The sequence below is a fragment of the Malus domestica genome, chromosome 16, assembly GCF_042453785.1.
Source record: "Malus domestica chromosome 16, GDT2T_hap1".
NCBI lineage: Eukaryota > Viridiplantae > Streptophyta > Magnoliopsida > Rosales > Rosaceae > Malus > Malus domestica.
In genome coordinates, this window is record NC_091676.1 from 2129362 (window position 1) to 2145456 (window position 16095).

The following is a 16095-nucleotide window of genomic DNA, read 5'->3' on the forward strand; positions in this document are numbered from 1 at the left end:
AGATGATTAGTGTAGCACGACTCTTAGCAATATGTTTATAGTGCAGTAAAATAGCAGGATTTGAGGGGTGGAGGGATCAGGTGTTTCGTGCGGCACTGATTGCGCTGCTTTTGATGTTGTTTGGGGGGCTGCCTAATTTCGTGTTTAGTAGGAGTGTAGGTAGTGTGGCTGGGTCCCACATGTCCCCATCCCTAAGCTTTGCTTAGTCCCTAATCACGCCGGATCCTTTTCTTAGAATCTTGTGATCTCCTCCGTTTATCGTATATCGTACGGTCAGTTTTCGTTAAATACTATTCATATTTAATTTTAAATTTTAAATTTTAAATGATTTCTGACCGCACGATGTACGATGAACATGTAAGATCACGGAATTCCTAAGATCCTAAAAAAAGAACCTGACAAGGATACTTTTCCCCTAATCACGGTCCTCATGCCTCTAATTATAATATACAATTTTCTTTACTTGTACTAACATATATGGAAGATCGCTTAAACACCCAAAACTTAGAAAAATCTCCTCTCTAATCGGCCAGCCGACCTATATGTCGCAATCTCAGTTTCTTTTGGTCTAATACAATCTCTGTTTATGTTTTACATTTTATTATTTAACGTGTGTATATAAATTTAATATTTGTGTATTTATTTTTATGAATTATTTATGCATACATGTCGCAAAATAACTAATGCCTGCAAGTACACAATTTTTAGCAAATTATAAAATTAAATGTAAAATTGACGAGTTCTAATCTTTGACCGATATCATCCATACCTCTCTGGTCTCAACCTACAAATATAACACAAGATTACGACGTTAGAGTGCACCTAACCTAAACGAACACACTATAAATAAAAAAAATATAAAAAAAATGGTTAGCAAATGATAATTGAGAGATAAATATGGAAAGCAACGTTGCAAATTGTCAAAAAAAGCCGGTTCCGTCCCGTTCTTTGGAGATGCTTCCGTTTTGTTCTCATCCGCTACCGAATCCGAAAGAGGATCCGATTGAATCAAAGTGTTCCACTTTTGTCATGCTTCTTGATTAATATAATTTTTTTCTGCAAAAGCACTTATTTTTTTAATTAATTAATTACGTACTGCTTTTTTATATTACTACGCCCACGGCACTAGAGGAGAATGGAGGCATTTATTTCATTTGCAATGACAACTTCGTTTAAATAAAAATGAAAATGTTTCTGAGCAGCCCCTACTAACATAAGACAAAGACTTGTGTATGGTTGCCCATCACGGCATCGAGAATAGCGGTATATTCAGGATTTTAACATTTAGAATGTTCTAAAATTAAAGATTAACACATTTTTTAAATGATGTGTAATTTTTTTTCTGGTAGTTTTTTTTTTAAGCAATGCATTTCGTCGAAGTGCCTGGTGCATATGTAGTCATTTGTCGTGCTACATCGCATGCTTGTGCCGAACAGGCATGTCGATAGGTGCCGAGGAAGCCTATGCCGAGTAAAACCTATCGAAGCATGTTGTCGAAATCCACCATTCGAGCATTTCTACTAGCAATTCTATTTTGTCGCCTAGAGGAATTTTTGTGTAATGGAAATGACGACATCATATGGTGTTACTATTTTTCTAGTATTTATGAACAGAGGACAAAATTGATATGATTTAATTCCAGAATAAATTAGTAAATAACGAATACGCATGTTATAATTTAAGTAAAATAATAACATTACGGGCAATCCAAATACACCAAATATTTAGTCGTACAACTTGTTATTTGATTCTATGTTAGTCAAGATAACAAGATCTCAAAAATCCAATTATATTTCTCATACCTTTCTTGCAATTTACATGCCACAAAAGTATATAGAATAAAATAAAGAAAATAAAGAAAATAAAGAAAATAAAGGAAAAAGAATAAAAGCAGAAAGGACAAAAAGAGAGAAGTGGTATAAATAAATAAATAAATAATTAAAACACTGTGTGGATTTGCTTGCTTAATGGAGTGTATTTCAACAAGGACGGAAAGGAAACAGTGTAAGCAAGCAGCTGAGCTGAGGCTCGAGGCGCCTAAACCTCGCTTTTTTTTTCGTTTCACACCCGCCTTTTTCGGTTTCTCCCTTCTCTAATCAGCACTTACCCCACCTCCCCATGTGACGTTGGTTCTTCTTATAAATCTCCCTCACCGCCAAGAAATGTAATCAGATTACAACACTGACACAAACGGTTAATTGATTACACTTATTTAAGATTTGGGTTTTCTTCCAAAACCAAATCTTGTAAATGGGTTCGATTCTTATCCGGATTTCGGTCTGAGTTTTTTGGTGAACAGAGAGTGTCAGACGACTCTGCAAATGGAGCGCTTGCCGGATTCCTCCACCGCCGCTCTCTGCTGCTGCTTCTTCTTCTTTCTGGGTTCTGCGAGCTGCGTGTCGGGTCTGGCTCGGAATGGACTCGTACCCACCAGAGATCTTCTGAAATTTAGTCTAGGTACGCTTCTGAATTCGGTTTTTGAAACGGGGTCGGATCTCGTGTGCTTTTCCGGTTGCTGCGGAGGATTTAGTGGTGGGAGAAATGGAAAGTGAGATTTTTTTTGGAGCCATTGGTGTTTTTGGTTTCGAGACAAATGGGAAAATGCATAAACCTTCGGTCGCAATTCATTCCAGTTTTTCGGTTTTCGTCTTTGTTCTTATTTTTAGAAAAAATCTGATCTTTTATTCCCGCTTTTGATCCGCAACCAAACAAGGCAAATGCTTTTTTTTGTTACAAACCTGAAGTTCGAATATTTTTGCAGACCCAAGTTCGAATTCCTCTTCCCGAAAGTTAGATTAGATTAAATCAGAATATCGCTTGAATAAAAAAGTGTTGAGTCTTTTTTAAGTCTAAACGGCTCAGTCTCAACTGCCGAAATTTTGCAGCTTTCTGACTTTGTAATTTTTTGGTCTGTTGTATTTGCAGTGGATGAAAATCTGGGGTCGTGGACAAATGGAATCGAGGAGACTGCTCAATCTCCGGGGCCAAGCGATGCACCGCAAGGGACGCTTGTTTTGGCGGCGAAAAGGACCAACAGGCCGGATATTCTCAGTCGGTTTAAGCGTTATCGGGGAGGTTGGGACATTGTGAATCGGCATTACTGGGCAGTAAGTCTTGATTCCTTGTTGCATTGTTATGGTGTACCTCCAGTATCGGTATAAAGATGCAGAATCTGGTTGTTATGTTACAGAATTTCGTGTTCTTTGTTCACCTTATTAGTATTGCTCCTGCTTTTCCTTTAAATGCAATTATCTACACCTTTGTGAATAGTGTTAGATCAATATATTGTTAAAAAATGGTAATTTGAGCCGGATTATATTGTTACTAGTACGTATAAGTTTACCATCATTTCCCTAGTAATGTGATCTCTATTTTCTGCAGTCCGTTGGATTTACGGGTGCTGCTGGTTTCATTATTGCCGTCTTGTGGTTTGTTGCTTTTGGCATGGTACTTGTGGTTCATCATTGCTGTGGATGGAAGATAAACATTAAAGGTGAAGGATCACACCGCTCGCAGAGAATATGCTTGATTATGCTACTGGTCTTCACATGTGCTTCTGCGTAAAGCTCTGAACTTCATATTTTTGACTTAAGATTGTATAATGAGCATTTTTATGTAGCGTAGGAAAGTTTTTATGCTATACTTAGTTAGGTGAGCACCTTATCGTATTGGCTGTCTGTTGTGCTAGAAAGGCAGTTTCGTTAAGTTATCTGTCTCTTGTGTGCCACAGTTCTAACATGATAAACTATGTCTTCACACAGGACTGGATGTATTCTTCTTTCTGTTGGGCAAGATGAATTTCATGACGAAGTGATGCACACACTAAATTATGTTGTTAACCAGTCGGACTACACTGTGCAGACCCTAAGAAATGTCACGGAGTATCTGACCCTTGCAAAGGCTATTAGCGTGGCCCAGGTTTTCTTACCTTCTGATGTCATGGATGGTATTGACAAGCTGAATGTGGATCTTAACACTGCAGCGGACACACTAACGGAGAAGACAAGTGAAAATTCCATTAAAGTAAAAAGAGTCTTCAATATTGTGTATGTGTCCATAAACTTCAGTACTACAATTTAATTAACGGGTTATACTGAAACCCTATGTTTTTTATGGACTAATTTTGAGTTGATTGTTGCAGGCGTTCATCTTTAATCACCGTGGCAGCAGTGATGCTTCTCTTAGCTGTGATTGGTCTTTGTACGTAACAACATAAACAAACTGATGAATGAAATCTATTATTTGTTCCTCTTGTTTATTGGAAAATTTGCCAACTTTCAATTTCAACTGACTGATGTATCTTGTTGCAGTTCTGTCCCTCCTTAGGCACCAACATGCGATCCACATGTAAGTTGCCCTTGTACTTTGGCTATTTTGCTACACTTGTAATAATTCTACTACTCTTCACATTCTGGAGTGTCTTCATATTTCTGTCTGACAAAGCTGTGATATTGTTGCAGATTTATTGTTAGTGGATGGCTACTTGTGGCAATTACGTTCATTCTTTCCGGAGTTTTTGTGATCCTCAACAAGTAAGAATATGTAATCTTTGATTGAAATGTTTCTGTTTAGGTATTTATTTGCTTGTCTAGTGAATCAGCAACTCAATACATTTCTATGGTGATTGTGTTTCAGTGCTGTTTCCGACACCTGTGTAGCCATGGAAGAATGGGTAGAACATCCTCACGCCGAAACAGCACTTAGCAGTATCCTTCCATGTGTTGACCAGAGAACCACAAACAAGACTCTTAGCCAGAGTAAACAAATTGTAAATGACATTGTCAATGTTGTCAACCAGTTCATCTACACCTATGCCAATACGTATCCTTCCCCCACCAGTCCATACCCATACTATTACAATCAGTCAGGGCCTCTGATGCCACCTCTCTGTTACCCGTACGATTCTCAACTGAGAGACAGCCAATGTGGGGACCAAGATGTGTCTATTTCAAATGCTTCTTTGGTAAGAATCGTCGACTATGACTATTAAGTTGGTGTCTTTATATATTCTACTGGAAGCTGCTTGATTTGTGGAACTAATAGATTAGAGAAACAATTGCCGATGGTTTGCTTAATCCCATTTATTTTGGTTGTGTGAATTCTTCAGGTTTGGAAGAACTATATATGTGAAGTCTCAGCATCCGGGATGTGCACAACTGTCGGAAGGGTGAGCCCGGACATCTACAATCAGCTTGTTGCAGCTGTTAACGAGAGCTATGCCCTTCAGCACTACACCCCGCCTTTACTGAGCCTCCAGGATTGTAATTTTGTTCGAGACACATTTCGAACAATCACGTCAAGTTACTGTCCTCCACTGGACCATTACCTGAAAATTTTGAATGCAGGATTGGCGCTGATTTCAGTTGGAGTGTTGCTGTGCCTTGTTCTCTGGGTACTCTACGCAAACCGCCCCAGAACGGAGGAAGAGTTTGCAAAACCATCCTTGCCAATAAAAGGCAGGAGCAAAAGGAGCGGTTCCAGCACATCAAATGAAGTCTAGTAGTAGAAGTAGTAGGTCTCAGAGTAGAAATCGGTTATACAATTAGGGTTTGTTATCGTCATTATTTTTCGGATTGAAATATCAAAAAGAAAAAACCGAGTGGAGCGAAGTTCCATTACGAGTTGTGGTCGGGGCCTGGGAGCTAATAGCAGTTCCGGTCCTGTATCTGGTTTGTTGTGTATAGTAAAAGCAATTTAGATATTGTTGATCATCCGTCTCCCATTTCCTTCTGAGTATATGCCTTCATAATCTCAGTTTTGGAATCAGACACATTGCTGAACTCGGTTTTGTTTCAGAACGGAATGATCAACGATCAAATGAACGGAAAAGATCAACGATCAAATGACGAAAATATCACATTTTCGAGCGAAATTAATTCAGCTCAGAAGCCAAAATGATAACTGAGCGTTTAACTAATCTGCTGAAATAGCTTCAAAATTTGTTCACAGAAGAAATCTTGTAAAATTCTAAAGTCTTTGAATTTTTTCACTGAACTGATATCTTTGCATTTGCTAATTTTGCCCCCTTTGAATCGCATCAGATACAAAAGAACGAGCGAAAATTACAATAAAAGTCACCAACTTTCCATCTAATTACAAGAAAAGCTGACGACCCAAAAAATTCTTCGGTAAAAAATTGAACTTGTTTGCAAGAAATTAACAGCACTTAACAGAAGTTGATCTCACAATTCAGTATTATAAAAAGGCACCTCATCGTCGGTTCTTCCACTTCCCGGCGAAGACTCATCGGCCGATTCCGGCGTCTCCGGCATGGCAAGAGTCTCGCGGAGGCCGTGAATGACGAAGGTGTCGCCGTAATACATGTTGGCGAAGAAGACTGGAACTCCATTCAGCAGCAAAACGTTGCCGTTCCTCGAGATGGTGATGGTAAAATCCTGCATATACGTCGGAAGCACAACGCCGTCTGTGAAACCAGCCAAATCGCTCCATATCAGCCGGCACGGAACGACGTGTCGCAGAAAGATCGAGGGTTCTTGCAGTGGGTTGTCCATCGCTTGGTCGAGAGGAGCGAACACGGTCATTGGAGTCGCGTTCTTGAAACCCAGAAGTTGCAAGTTGAGGAACGACGCCATGACATTGTAGCCATTGGACCTCAGCATTTCACTCGCTTCTTCGAACCAGGAAGCTCCGGGAAACCTAATTGCAGTTGTGCCGCTGGCGGACGACGGCGGGGAAGAAGACCCACAGACCAGATCTGGAACGGGGATCGGAGTCGGTATCGGGAGATGAAAATTGAGGTCGAAGAAGGTATCGATTCCGAAAATGATGAGGAACCCGTCGTCGTAAATGGGCGACCCGGAAGTGATCTTGACATTGTTGAGCGAAATTGGGGCGCCGGAGGGTGGCGTGGTGACGGAGAGGGAGTGTCCGGAGAGTAAAGTCGGGATCTTGCTGCCAGAGGGTAGGGATTTGAGGGTTTGGAGGGGCAGGGGAACAGGGCAGAAGTGGTATTGGAGCAGAGAGAGGGCGGGTTGACCCAATTTGGTGAAGGCGGTGTCCGGCGGAGTGAAGATGGTGAGGGAGGGGGACTGCAGCACGAGGGACTGGGATACGAGCTCAAGAGTCAGCGCCATGGAGACGTAGCCGGAATCGGAGAGGATTTCGGCGGCATCTTGGATGGCCTGGGCGGGGAGCGCGGATGAGAAAGAGAGGAGTGAGAGGAGGATGAGGGAGACGAGAAGCGGCGCCTCCATTGATGGTTGGTTGTGCGGAGGAGATTCGAGAATCAGAAGGAGGAATTTTGATTCCTTGGAGTGGGATTTCGTTGGGTTGCAGAGTGCGAGTGAGAGTGAAAGTGGCATTCGATGTAAATTTAGACACTGTTCGTTCTTGTTTTGGCGCCAAACATGAACACGTGGCGTGATGGGGTTTGTTGACGCTAGGGTGTTCGTTACGACTAGTTTGTTAAGCGGGTTGCTTTGAATGACGATTACACCCCTGATGTTGTACAATTTTGGAGAAATTGCATTCTCTTCCTTCATTTTTCTTTTTCGTTAATTAAAATTTATTTCTTTTCAGTTTTTTATCAAGATTTTTTTTGGTCAAACCATAGATTTTGTTAAATTAATCATCGAAAATTGATCCACACCATCATACAATGACTCAGCTCATTTCCACTACTTTTATCCTCGTCTATTATTTTAATAATAAAATATTTACATATGAGTACATTTAAATAAAATAGGAGATCCAATGGGTAGTAGTGTGAGGTCACACGCCATGCAAATGCAGTATTATTTATTCCTTTAAGATAGTGCATGACGAATTATATGAAGTTGAATGATATTCAAATACAATGATGGCCATTTAATATGACAAATATTATATTATAAAAAAATGTGTACATTATAATAAAAAAATGAGTGCATTCAATGATGGCCATTTAGCATACAAGGGAGCATGATCCATGGCATGAGAAAGTCGATCGTCACCTCACCTACTCAACTCTCCATCCAATTATGCAACATGCACCAATTAAACATGGGGCAGTTAGATTCAGGTTTAAATTTTCAAATTTTTTTTAAAGGGGGACGACAATTGATAGCAAATCACGTTATTCACTCGTTTCGGACTCGAAGAAGATTAGTTGGGAATTACACCATACTCGTGATCACTATCAAGCAGATTTATAGCTTATAAAGAATAACATATTTATATGATAAGAAGATAACAAAAGTTTTCAAGTGAAGCGCATTTAGATAGCATTGAATACAACTAATTCTGAAAAGGTAGATTACAAATAAAAAATATCTATAGTATAAGTAGCTAAAAACGATTTATTTGTGATGTAGATAGATTATTGACAACAAAATCTTTGATATAGATATATTAAATAAGTTAACAAGCTGAATTAGAATATTACTGTGAACACGAAATTTTCCTGAAACGAAAGAGACAAGAACAACGTGCACAAAATAATATTTGTGTTTGATGATTTTGGGTTACAATCTCTCTCTATTTTGATCATCTGATTCGATCTCCGTAAGGTATTAATTTGTGGATATTTCGTTGATCCAAGGGCCGTCGAGGCTTGATCTTGGATGAACTGTTGGAAGTTTCTTCAAGGGGCCGTGGGCTTGATCTTTGAAGGTGGATTTGAGCGGATTTTCAAGGAGTCGTTGGGGCTTGATCTTGAGGATGAGTATTTCTTCAAGGGCCGTTGAGGCTTGATCTCGAATAATGGTGATGAACGGATCTTCAAGGGCTTTTGGGCTTGATATTGAAGAACAGTGATGAACGGATCTTCAAGGGCTTTTGGGCTTGATCTTGAAGAACGGTTAGATGTGTGGATTTGTCGACGTTGTTGATCCAAAGGGCCGTTGGGGCTTGATCTTGGATGAACGGATGATGAACGATGGTGCTTTCTTCAAGGGCCTTCGGGGCTTGATCTTGAATTGGTGGATGATTGTTGATCCAAGGGCCGTCGGGGCTTGATCTTGGAAGAACGATGAACGAGGAATGAGGAACACTTTCTTAATTCTTCGGGAACCTGGATGCTTGAGAGCTTCGGAGTTTCAGAGCTTCAGAGCTTCAAGGTGTAATATGAATTCCTCCCCTAAATGAATGAATTAGCCTTCTATTTATAGAAATTTCCAAGGCCTAATTTTGAATATAATATTCCAGATGAAATAAGTCGTTTCTGCCAGGTGTTGACACGTGTCCTGTTTGATGACTTTTCCAACTTATTTTGATTTTTTGTTTAGACACACGCCACGTGTAAAATTTATGTAATACATGAGCGTTGAAACTTTGATTTATCGGTCAATATTTATTTACCGAAATTTCGATGTCTACAATTACAATTCTTTCAAACTTTCAGTTTTATCACAAACTTAACAAAAAATAATAATCATTGGATCTATTTTAAAAAAATAGAGTATTCCTAATAATAGCTCACAAAATTATATTTATGTTGAATTTACCCTTACATGCATATGTGTATTAATCACGTACTTTAATTATTTAATTTGTTTATGCAAATAAATTAGAAACTAATTGCTTCGACAAGTCAAAATCGCATCATATAACTCCCACTAATTAATAATTATGATAGTATTTGATGCTCTTTCAGTCGCACTTCCTGCAAATCATACAAATGTTTGTTGATCAACCACACCTCACCTTCTTAAAGTAAACCTAGAAAACGATAAAACCAGATTATTAGTCTAACTTTTTAATTTAATTATGGTTTAGGTCACGAAAAAGGAAAAGAAAATTTGGTTTTGGTGATGCAACAGTTAAGGACTCAAATGTGGCTATCCCACATCCAGAATGGTCAATAATTAAGTAAATATAATAAGTTGTGATTAAGCATCTGATTACGCATGAATATCTACAAAATCAGATAATTGACGTGTTATTACCGGTAAGAAACAATGTAAATATTCAACTTAGATATTGAACGCGTTATTACCGGTAAGAAGATGTGTAAATATTCAGCTTAGATATTGAATGTGTTCTTACGGGTAAGAACACCTACAAATAAAAGATGCATGTCATTACTTGTCTTGACACGTTAACTCTTGCATCATGGCACGTCAAAACATCGTTGTGGGCATTTGACGAAATGTCATGGCATGCATTTTGCATGCTTGACATGGCTTGTCATGACTTATCTTGGCAGGATAACACTCCCATCGTGGCACGCCTAAACATCAATGTTGACCACAATATGACAAGCTTCGTGAATTGTTGACAAAATGAATGTCATGACACGCCATGCATTCTTACCATAAATCCTAATGCTCCACTTGATTTTTCGGAAAATTTAAGCAATTGAAACTAAGAATTAAGAAAGGAGAGAAAGATAGGCTTACATGCATTCTCTCTATAAACCCTAACAATCTTTGACTTTCGTTGCCTACATGATCTCTTCCCCACTCATTTTACCACAAGATTTGAGATAGGTATTGCTATTGACACACTTATTTTTATTTTTCACACATCTCTTACAATTTTGGACCATCCGATCAAATGAATTAAAGAATATTTGAGATGGGTATTGTTATCCACACACTTATTTTTATTTTTCACACATCTCTTACAATTTTGGACCATCCGATCGAATGAATTAAAGAATATTTGAGATGGGTATTGCTATTCACACACCTATTTTTATTTTTTAAACGCATCTTACAATTTTTGGCCGTCTGATTAAATGAACTAAAAAATATCAATGACAAAAATTAACAAAGGTGTGTGAGAGGTAAAAATGAGTGGTTAAAAAATAATTTTCATTTGAGATTACATATATTCATCTTAGACAAATATGACTACATTGGGATAAATTAACCTTTTCGTTTTATCAAAATCTTTTTTTTTTTTTTTGTTTTTTAGTTTTTGTTAAATATGATAGCTTAGTGGTTAGATGTTAGGTTAAGAAGCTAATGTGGTTCGAATCCACGCCGAGATGCAATTGCATAACTCCTTTCAACCACTGTAGTGAAAGTCCACTTGCATGAAAGATGATCAATTGATCTCTCATATATATGCGTTTGAACAAACAACCATTAGTTACGTAATTAAAATGCAATTAACAAACCAAACAAGGAATCTTAAGTTTGTGATATCATGTCATGAGCAACAATGATTTCAGTGCATTTTATTTTCCTATTTAGAGACTTGGTAGTTAGAGATCTGCAGGTGAAAATGTTGTACCAAAGTTACCCCCCAAAAACAACGATGGTGTGGTGAGAGATGAGAAAATGAAATTTACCTTGAAAGTTAAGTTGTGGAAAGTCTTACCAGCTGTAACGGTTAAAGTACAAGGAATCGTGGAAGTCGAGCCTTGGCCTTCCCGTTAGAATCTCTCTCTCTCTCTCTCTCTCTCTCTCTCTCTTAATTCATATGGAAAGGGCTTATGTTCGGATTCATTTTATTAAATCCACCAATCAATCAATTCGGATACTTAAAATTTAATCCAATAATTACAATAGGAGATCATTTTAAAAGTTATAATAATTTTAACTATTAGATCAAATTTCAAGGGTTCAAATTAGATGATTAGTTGGATTTGGTGGAAAGGATCCAGAGATGATCTGTTTCCAATCCATATATAAAAACGATACGTTGTCACATAATACTATGATATGATGATATTCATCTTCACTTAAAAGTGAGAAGTTTTAGATTTGAATCTCGTGGATGATAAATTCGATAACAAATTAAGTTGTCAATGTGTATAGCCGAACTCTCATTTCTCCTTAATGTAAAAATATCAATGTTAAAAAAAAAAAAGAGAAACAACATGTCGACATAAATATCTTGCACAAAAAGTAAGAGAGAGAAAGAGAGAGACAAGAGTGCTGTATTAACGCCACTAATTTAGAACACACATGTTAATTAATGAATTAATCTTGGATTAAGACGCTATATTTGTAAATTGAGCTCCCACAAACAAGTCGCTCAATCTCTTGGCTTCAAGAATACCGTAACCTCTTCGTGTAAGTCTCTCAGATTCTTCCTTTCTTGTTTTCTTGATGCCTTTTAAGGCCTGAGTTTTCATAAAGGTATCGACTTTCTGGCATCTCACTTTGCTTTCTTTTCTGGGTACTTTCTTCTTCCTTTTCTTTTTCCTTCTTTTCTATGATCGTTCAGATTTCTCTACTTGTATTTAATTTGGTTGAATTCTTAGCTGGTTCGATTCGTTACGATCTGTGCTGATTTTCGTGTATCCTTTTACGATATGAATTGATAACGGCGATATTCTTTCGTTGATTTCTGTTGTTTTAATGTAGTTCAACTTCTCATGTATTAAACAAAATGGATTTTTATTTTTTCCAGGGGGTTTCCTTAAAACGTTGTGAATTCCTGTGTTTCTTGTGGAGATTTTAAGGATGGGGGAGCACTTTGTACTGTTGGTGGATCGATTGATCACCGAATCCACGTTAGAGGCTGCGATCGAGAGCAGAAACAGATCGATGCAAGCTACTTCCTCGGCGCTCGAAGATGCGAAAAGCGATGTCTCTTGTCAGAAAATCGATTTCAAAGATACACCTTCCTCTCCTGGGAAGCTAGCAGAATGCAGGATCTGTAAGGATGAGGATCAGGATTCGAACATGGAGACGCCGTGCTCTTGTTGCGGCAGCTTAAAGGTTAGTTAGCATAACACGGAATTGCTAGTCCTAATTCTTAAGCTTCAATTTTGGTGTGTGACATCCTTGTCATAGTTTCGAGGATTAACGAACTTTAACCAGAACAAATGAAAAGATAAAGAAGTGTCTTTAATTTCTTCAAGCTCGTTCCAAGATCAAATGTTCATGTGCGTTTCTGCGGTCGAAATTAATTTAATTGGTGTGTTAATCTTGCAGTATGTCCACAGAAGATGTGTACAGAGGTGGTGTAATGAGAAGGGTGACACAGTTTGTGAGATATGCCACCAGGTGAGTTCACTAATCTTGACATTAATCCAATAGTTAACCCCTTCCATTGAGAAATTTTATTTGATGATATGAAAAATACCCTTGTGACATTAATTATTATTACTTCCAGCAATTCAAGCCGGGTTACACGGCTCCTCCTCCGCTGTTTCAGTTTGGGCGTGTACCTATGAACTTTAGGTGAATTATGTTACTAATCTCCGCGTGATAAGGCTTTGCTTAAGTGCATTTCTTTCTGATTATAACTTTGGTTGTAATAACAGGGGAAACTGGGAGATCTCGAGAAGGGACAGTCCTCGAATCATAGCAATGGTTGCAACTGATCGCGATTTCCTTAACCCTGGCTATGACGAGTTCCCAGTTTCTACTGCAAGAAATGTGTTATTGGGCAGTTCGCTTGCTTTCATTGTAATTCCTCTTCCTCGAGCAGATAGTAAACTGATGAATTCTGCATTTTCTTATCCTGATGATCATATCTGAACAAGTTTTGGTTTTGTTTCTTGGTGTGCATGTAGTTTATGGTTCTGCTGTTTCTCCGGCATACGCTTCCTCTCATCATCAGCGGAAGCCAAGAGTACTCTTTCCCACTTGTTATGGTAAAAACATTTATGAATTAGCTTCAACCTTGCTTCATGAATTTCATAAGGTAGAAGGTACAACATAAGAAAATCTGACCTTCGATTAATTTCTTGCTTGTGTTTGCGCAGTTGTTAGTAGTGCGAACTTCTGGGTTTGTGCTGCCAATCTATGGAATGGTGATGGCAGTAACTGCTCTCCTGCGCAGGCAAAGCCACCAAGTATGTATATGCATGTTCTCCTCCTATTATTTTGTGTATGAATGTGATAGATGGTAGTGCTCAAGTGGTAACCAATTAGTATGCTAACACGGCACTAACTAGTTCACTTGTTGATATGGTGGGTAAAATGCGATTAGGATCTTTCAAGTTCGTCAGCAACCTCCTCGGATGAAGAGACAGAACCTACAACCCTGCAGCTTGATACGGAGCCCCAGCCCCATATCAGTCGTGGTCACTAAATTCAATCTAATACCAGCAAATCGACATAATTAAGTATTGGCTTTGATCAAGAGGAGAGAGGCGCGCAATTTCAGCAGGAGGCATCAATCAAAGACGAAAAGAATGAATCGAAATTGGCCTGCAATGCTTGTTGGTGAGCAGTTAATGAAAAGTATATACCCTACTTGTATTATATAAACAGAAATTATACTGAGAAAATCAAGTCAAGCAACCAAAGCTGACAAATCATATGTAAGTTGAATTGTAAATGCTAAAACAATCCTCAATTGTGTCACAGAAACAACCAGCATTCAGTATTTATTTTAGAGGTGGATATTCCAAGTCATACACATCTTGGTGAGAAATCATGTCAAAGTCTTCATCTTCCTCTACCATATCATAGTCTCCGTCTTCCACTTCGTCGGAAACAATCACATCAAAGTCGTCCTCTTCTTCTTCCTCCTCCTCCTCTTCTTTATTTTCCTCTTCCATCGCAATCTCTGGGTCTGTTTCACCGAAAAGATATTGCGTCATTCCATCCAAAGACAGTCTATGGTTCACTTTCCTGAGGCCCTTGTTTGTACTTATGAAACGCGAAGCTTCCTCGTATGACATTAAAGCATCCAAGCAAGCGTAGCGAACCTGAGTAGGATCAAGGTACGATTTGTCCCAGTCACTGTTTCTCACATTAGTAGGCTTCTCAGGCTTCCTAACCTTGATGAATTGATTAATGTCGATCGGATATGCCACGTCCAATTTATAGTGCTCCTCCAGCTTATCCTTGATGTATGTCATTCTCTCGCTAACAAACACACAACTCTTGCTGCCAAGATAGTTAACGATCGACTGCGGAACCTTGTCACAATCCTTAAACTGAAAGACAAGACATTTATAACCATTCCCACCACCCTCGTCGAGGGAAAAATATTTTGTTCCGGGAGAGCGTTGGACGGTGCAGAACTGCAAAGTGGAAGGGCGAGTATGATCTCCTGTCAAGGATTTGCAACGCCATTCTATGTCGAGTCCTATGATGTTAATATTGTCGTCACGGCTTCGCATGCATCCTACCCAAGAATCCACTATTTCGGGTTTTCTGGTGACCAAGGTTTTGATGGTGGTGCTGCCAAAAACCACGTCGTAAAGCTGGTGGCTGTCTCTGTACTTCACTGATCTAATGGAATATTTGGTATCTGCAGTGGGAGAGGCCATCCCTATCTACGGAATGAAAGAGAACATGTTATGATACAAGCTCAAGAAATATTTAAAAAAAAAATGGCACCCAAATCAAATTACAAAAAACAAAAAGGTCGTACCCAGTGCACAAGGCTCCCGCTTTACGCAAGGTCTAGGAGAGGTGAATGTCGGCTAACCTTACCCCCATTTATGAAGAGGCTGCTCCCAAGTCTCGAACCCGAGACCTACCGCTCATGGACGAATGCACTTGCCATCGCACCAATTACAAAAAACAAAGAAAAAAAATATATCATTTTCATAAATCACGAAACAAACAGGTTCCATAAAACCTTAAAAGTATGAAGGAACCATCTGAATTCTGCATGAGAAAAACCATAATACCAAAGAGTATCAACAAATTAGAGAGAGAAAGAGGAGTACCTGGTTGAGAGAGAGAGAGAGAGAGAGAGAGAGACGCTGTTAAATCAATCTCACAGAAGTGTACTTTCTCAAAAGCCAAAGGAAGGAAAGCTGTCTTTGAGCTTGCATCTACAAGACCTGTAAATATTTAGTGTGTTTTTTTGTTTTTTGTTTGTTTGTTTGTTTTGGTGCGGGATGAGCTATATTTGGGCTTTGTCTCCTGTGTTTTTTTTTTCGGCCCCTCTTTTCATTGGTGCTTCTTGTTTTGGAGTCCGTTTGTACTCGTTCTTTGTTGGTCATGAATTTTACCATTTTTTCAAAAACAAAGAAAAGAAAGGAAAGACTCAAACTTTTTCAGTCTATCTAATCGTGGTATTGCACCTAAGTCGTAATAACATATTTATAAGCATTCAAATCATGAACCAATTTAGTTTCGGTGTCAACAATATAATTATTGTGCAAAAAAGATGAGGTGGTAGATACTTCATAGAGAGTCTCCTTAACTTTTCTCTTCAGATGTTAAGCCTCCATTAATGAGTAAAACAGTTAAGGACCAGATCAATGAGTTTGGAAAATAAAAGATCAAA

At 38.6% G+C, this 16095-nt stretch overlaps 4 protein-coding genes across 6 annotated transcripts; 2 read left to right on the top strand and 2 right to left on the bottom strand.

The window, feature by feature from the left end:
• Positions 1 to 1948: 1948 nt before the first annotated feature.
• LOC103402619 (uncharacterized) lies at positions 1949 to 5711 on the top strand. Its single transcript, XM_008341362.4, has 9 exons — positions 1949 to 2457; positions 2926 to 3107; positions 3382 to 3560; positions 3762 to 4046; positions 4142 to 4200; positions 4311 to 4347; positions 4461 to 4532; positions 4636 to 4963; positions 5108 to 5711. The coding sequence occupies exons 1-9, from the start codon at positions 2322 to 2324 to the stop codon at positions 5498 to 5500; spliced, it is 1671 nt and encodes a 556-aa protein (XP_008339584.1). The 5' UTR covers positions 1949 to 2321; the 3' UTR covers positions 5501 to 5711.
• Positions 5712 to 5953: 242 nt separating this feature from the next.
• On the bottom strand, positions 5954 to 7424 carry LOC103403222 (putative fasciclin-like arabinogalactan protein 20). Its single transcript, XM_029095921.2, has one exon. It carries the CDS (start codon positions 7320 to 7322, stop codon positions 6183 to 6185), a length of 1140 nt encoding a protein of 379 aa, XP_028951754.2. The 5' UTR covers positions 7323 to 7424; the 3' UTR covers positions 5954 to 6182.
• Positions 7425 to 11822: 4398 nt separating this feature from the next.
• LOC103402618 (uncharacterized) lies at positions 11823 to 14261 on the top strand. 3 transcript variants are annotated; one of them, XM_008341360.4, is made up of 8 exons: positions 11823 to 11963; positions 12304 to 12614; positions 12831 to 12902; positions 13012 to 13079; positions 13163 to 13307; positions 13415 to 13495; positions 13607 to 13696; positions 13834 to 14261. In XM_008341360.4, the coding sequence occupies exons 2-8, from the start codon at positions 12357 to 12359 to the stop codon at positions 13933 to 13935; spliced, it is 816 nt and encodes a 271-aa protein (XP_008339582.1). In that variant the 5' UTR covers positions 11823 to 11963; positions 12304 to 12356; the 3' UTR covers positions 13936 to 14261. The 3 variants fall into 3 exon arrangements, with proteins under 3 accessions (XP_008339582.1, XP_017178900.1, XP_008339583.1); XM_017323411.3 differs by having other exon boundaries at positions 11899 to 12029; XM_008341361.3 differs by having other exon boundaries at positions 11924 to 12069.
• Positions 14155 to 15555, bottom strand: LOC108169673 (uncharacterized). The gene is made up of 2 exons (XM_070815705.1): positions 15530 to 15555; positions 14155 to 15130 (listed from the first exon to the last, which is right to left on the bottom strand). Exon 2 carries the CDS (start codon positions 15122 to 15124, stop codon positions 14234 to 14236), a length of 891 nt encoding a protein of 296 aa, XP_070671806.1. The 5' UTR covers positions 15125 to 15130; positions 15530 to 15555; the 3' UTR covers positions 14155 to 14233.
• Between the last annotated feature and the right edge of the window lie 540 nt (positions 15556 to 16095).

Bases quoted from the DNA above. Each gene is read 5' to 3' on its own strand.
- LOC108169673 (XM_070815705.1), bottom strand. From the start codon at position 15,124: ATGGCCTCTCCCACTGCAGATACCAAATATTCCATTAGATCAGTGAAG.
- LOC103402619 (XM_008341362.4), top strand. From the start codon at position 2,322: ATGGAGCGCTTGCCGGATTCCTCCACCGCCGCTCTCTGCTGCTGCTTC. The intron at 2,458-2,925 runs GTACGCTTCTGA...TTGTATTTGCAG, and splicing joins TCTTCTGAAATTTAGTCTAG to TGGATGAAAATCTGGGGTCG. The intron at 4,201-4,310 runs GTACGTAACAAC...ATCTTGTTGCAG, and splicing joins CTTAGCTGTGATTGGTCTTT to TTCTGTCCCTCCTTAGGCAC.
- LOC103403222 (XM_029095921.2), bottom strand. From the start codon at position 7,322: ATGCCACTTTCACTCTCACTCGCACTCTGCAACCCAACGAAATCCCAC.
- LOC103402618 (XM_008341360.4), top strand. From the start codon at position 12,357: ATGGGGGAGCACTTTGTACTGTTGGTGGATCGATTGATCACCGAATCC. The intron at 13,080-13,162 runs GTGAATTATGTT...TTGTAATAACAG, and splicing joins CGTGTACCTATGAACTTTAG to GGGAAACTGGGAGATCTCGA. The intron at 13,496-13,606 runs GTAAAAACATTT...GTGTTTGCGCAG, and splicing joins ACTCTTTCCCACTTGTTATG to TTGTTAGTAGTGCGAACTTC.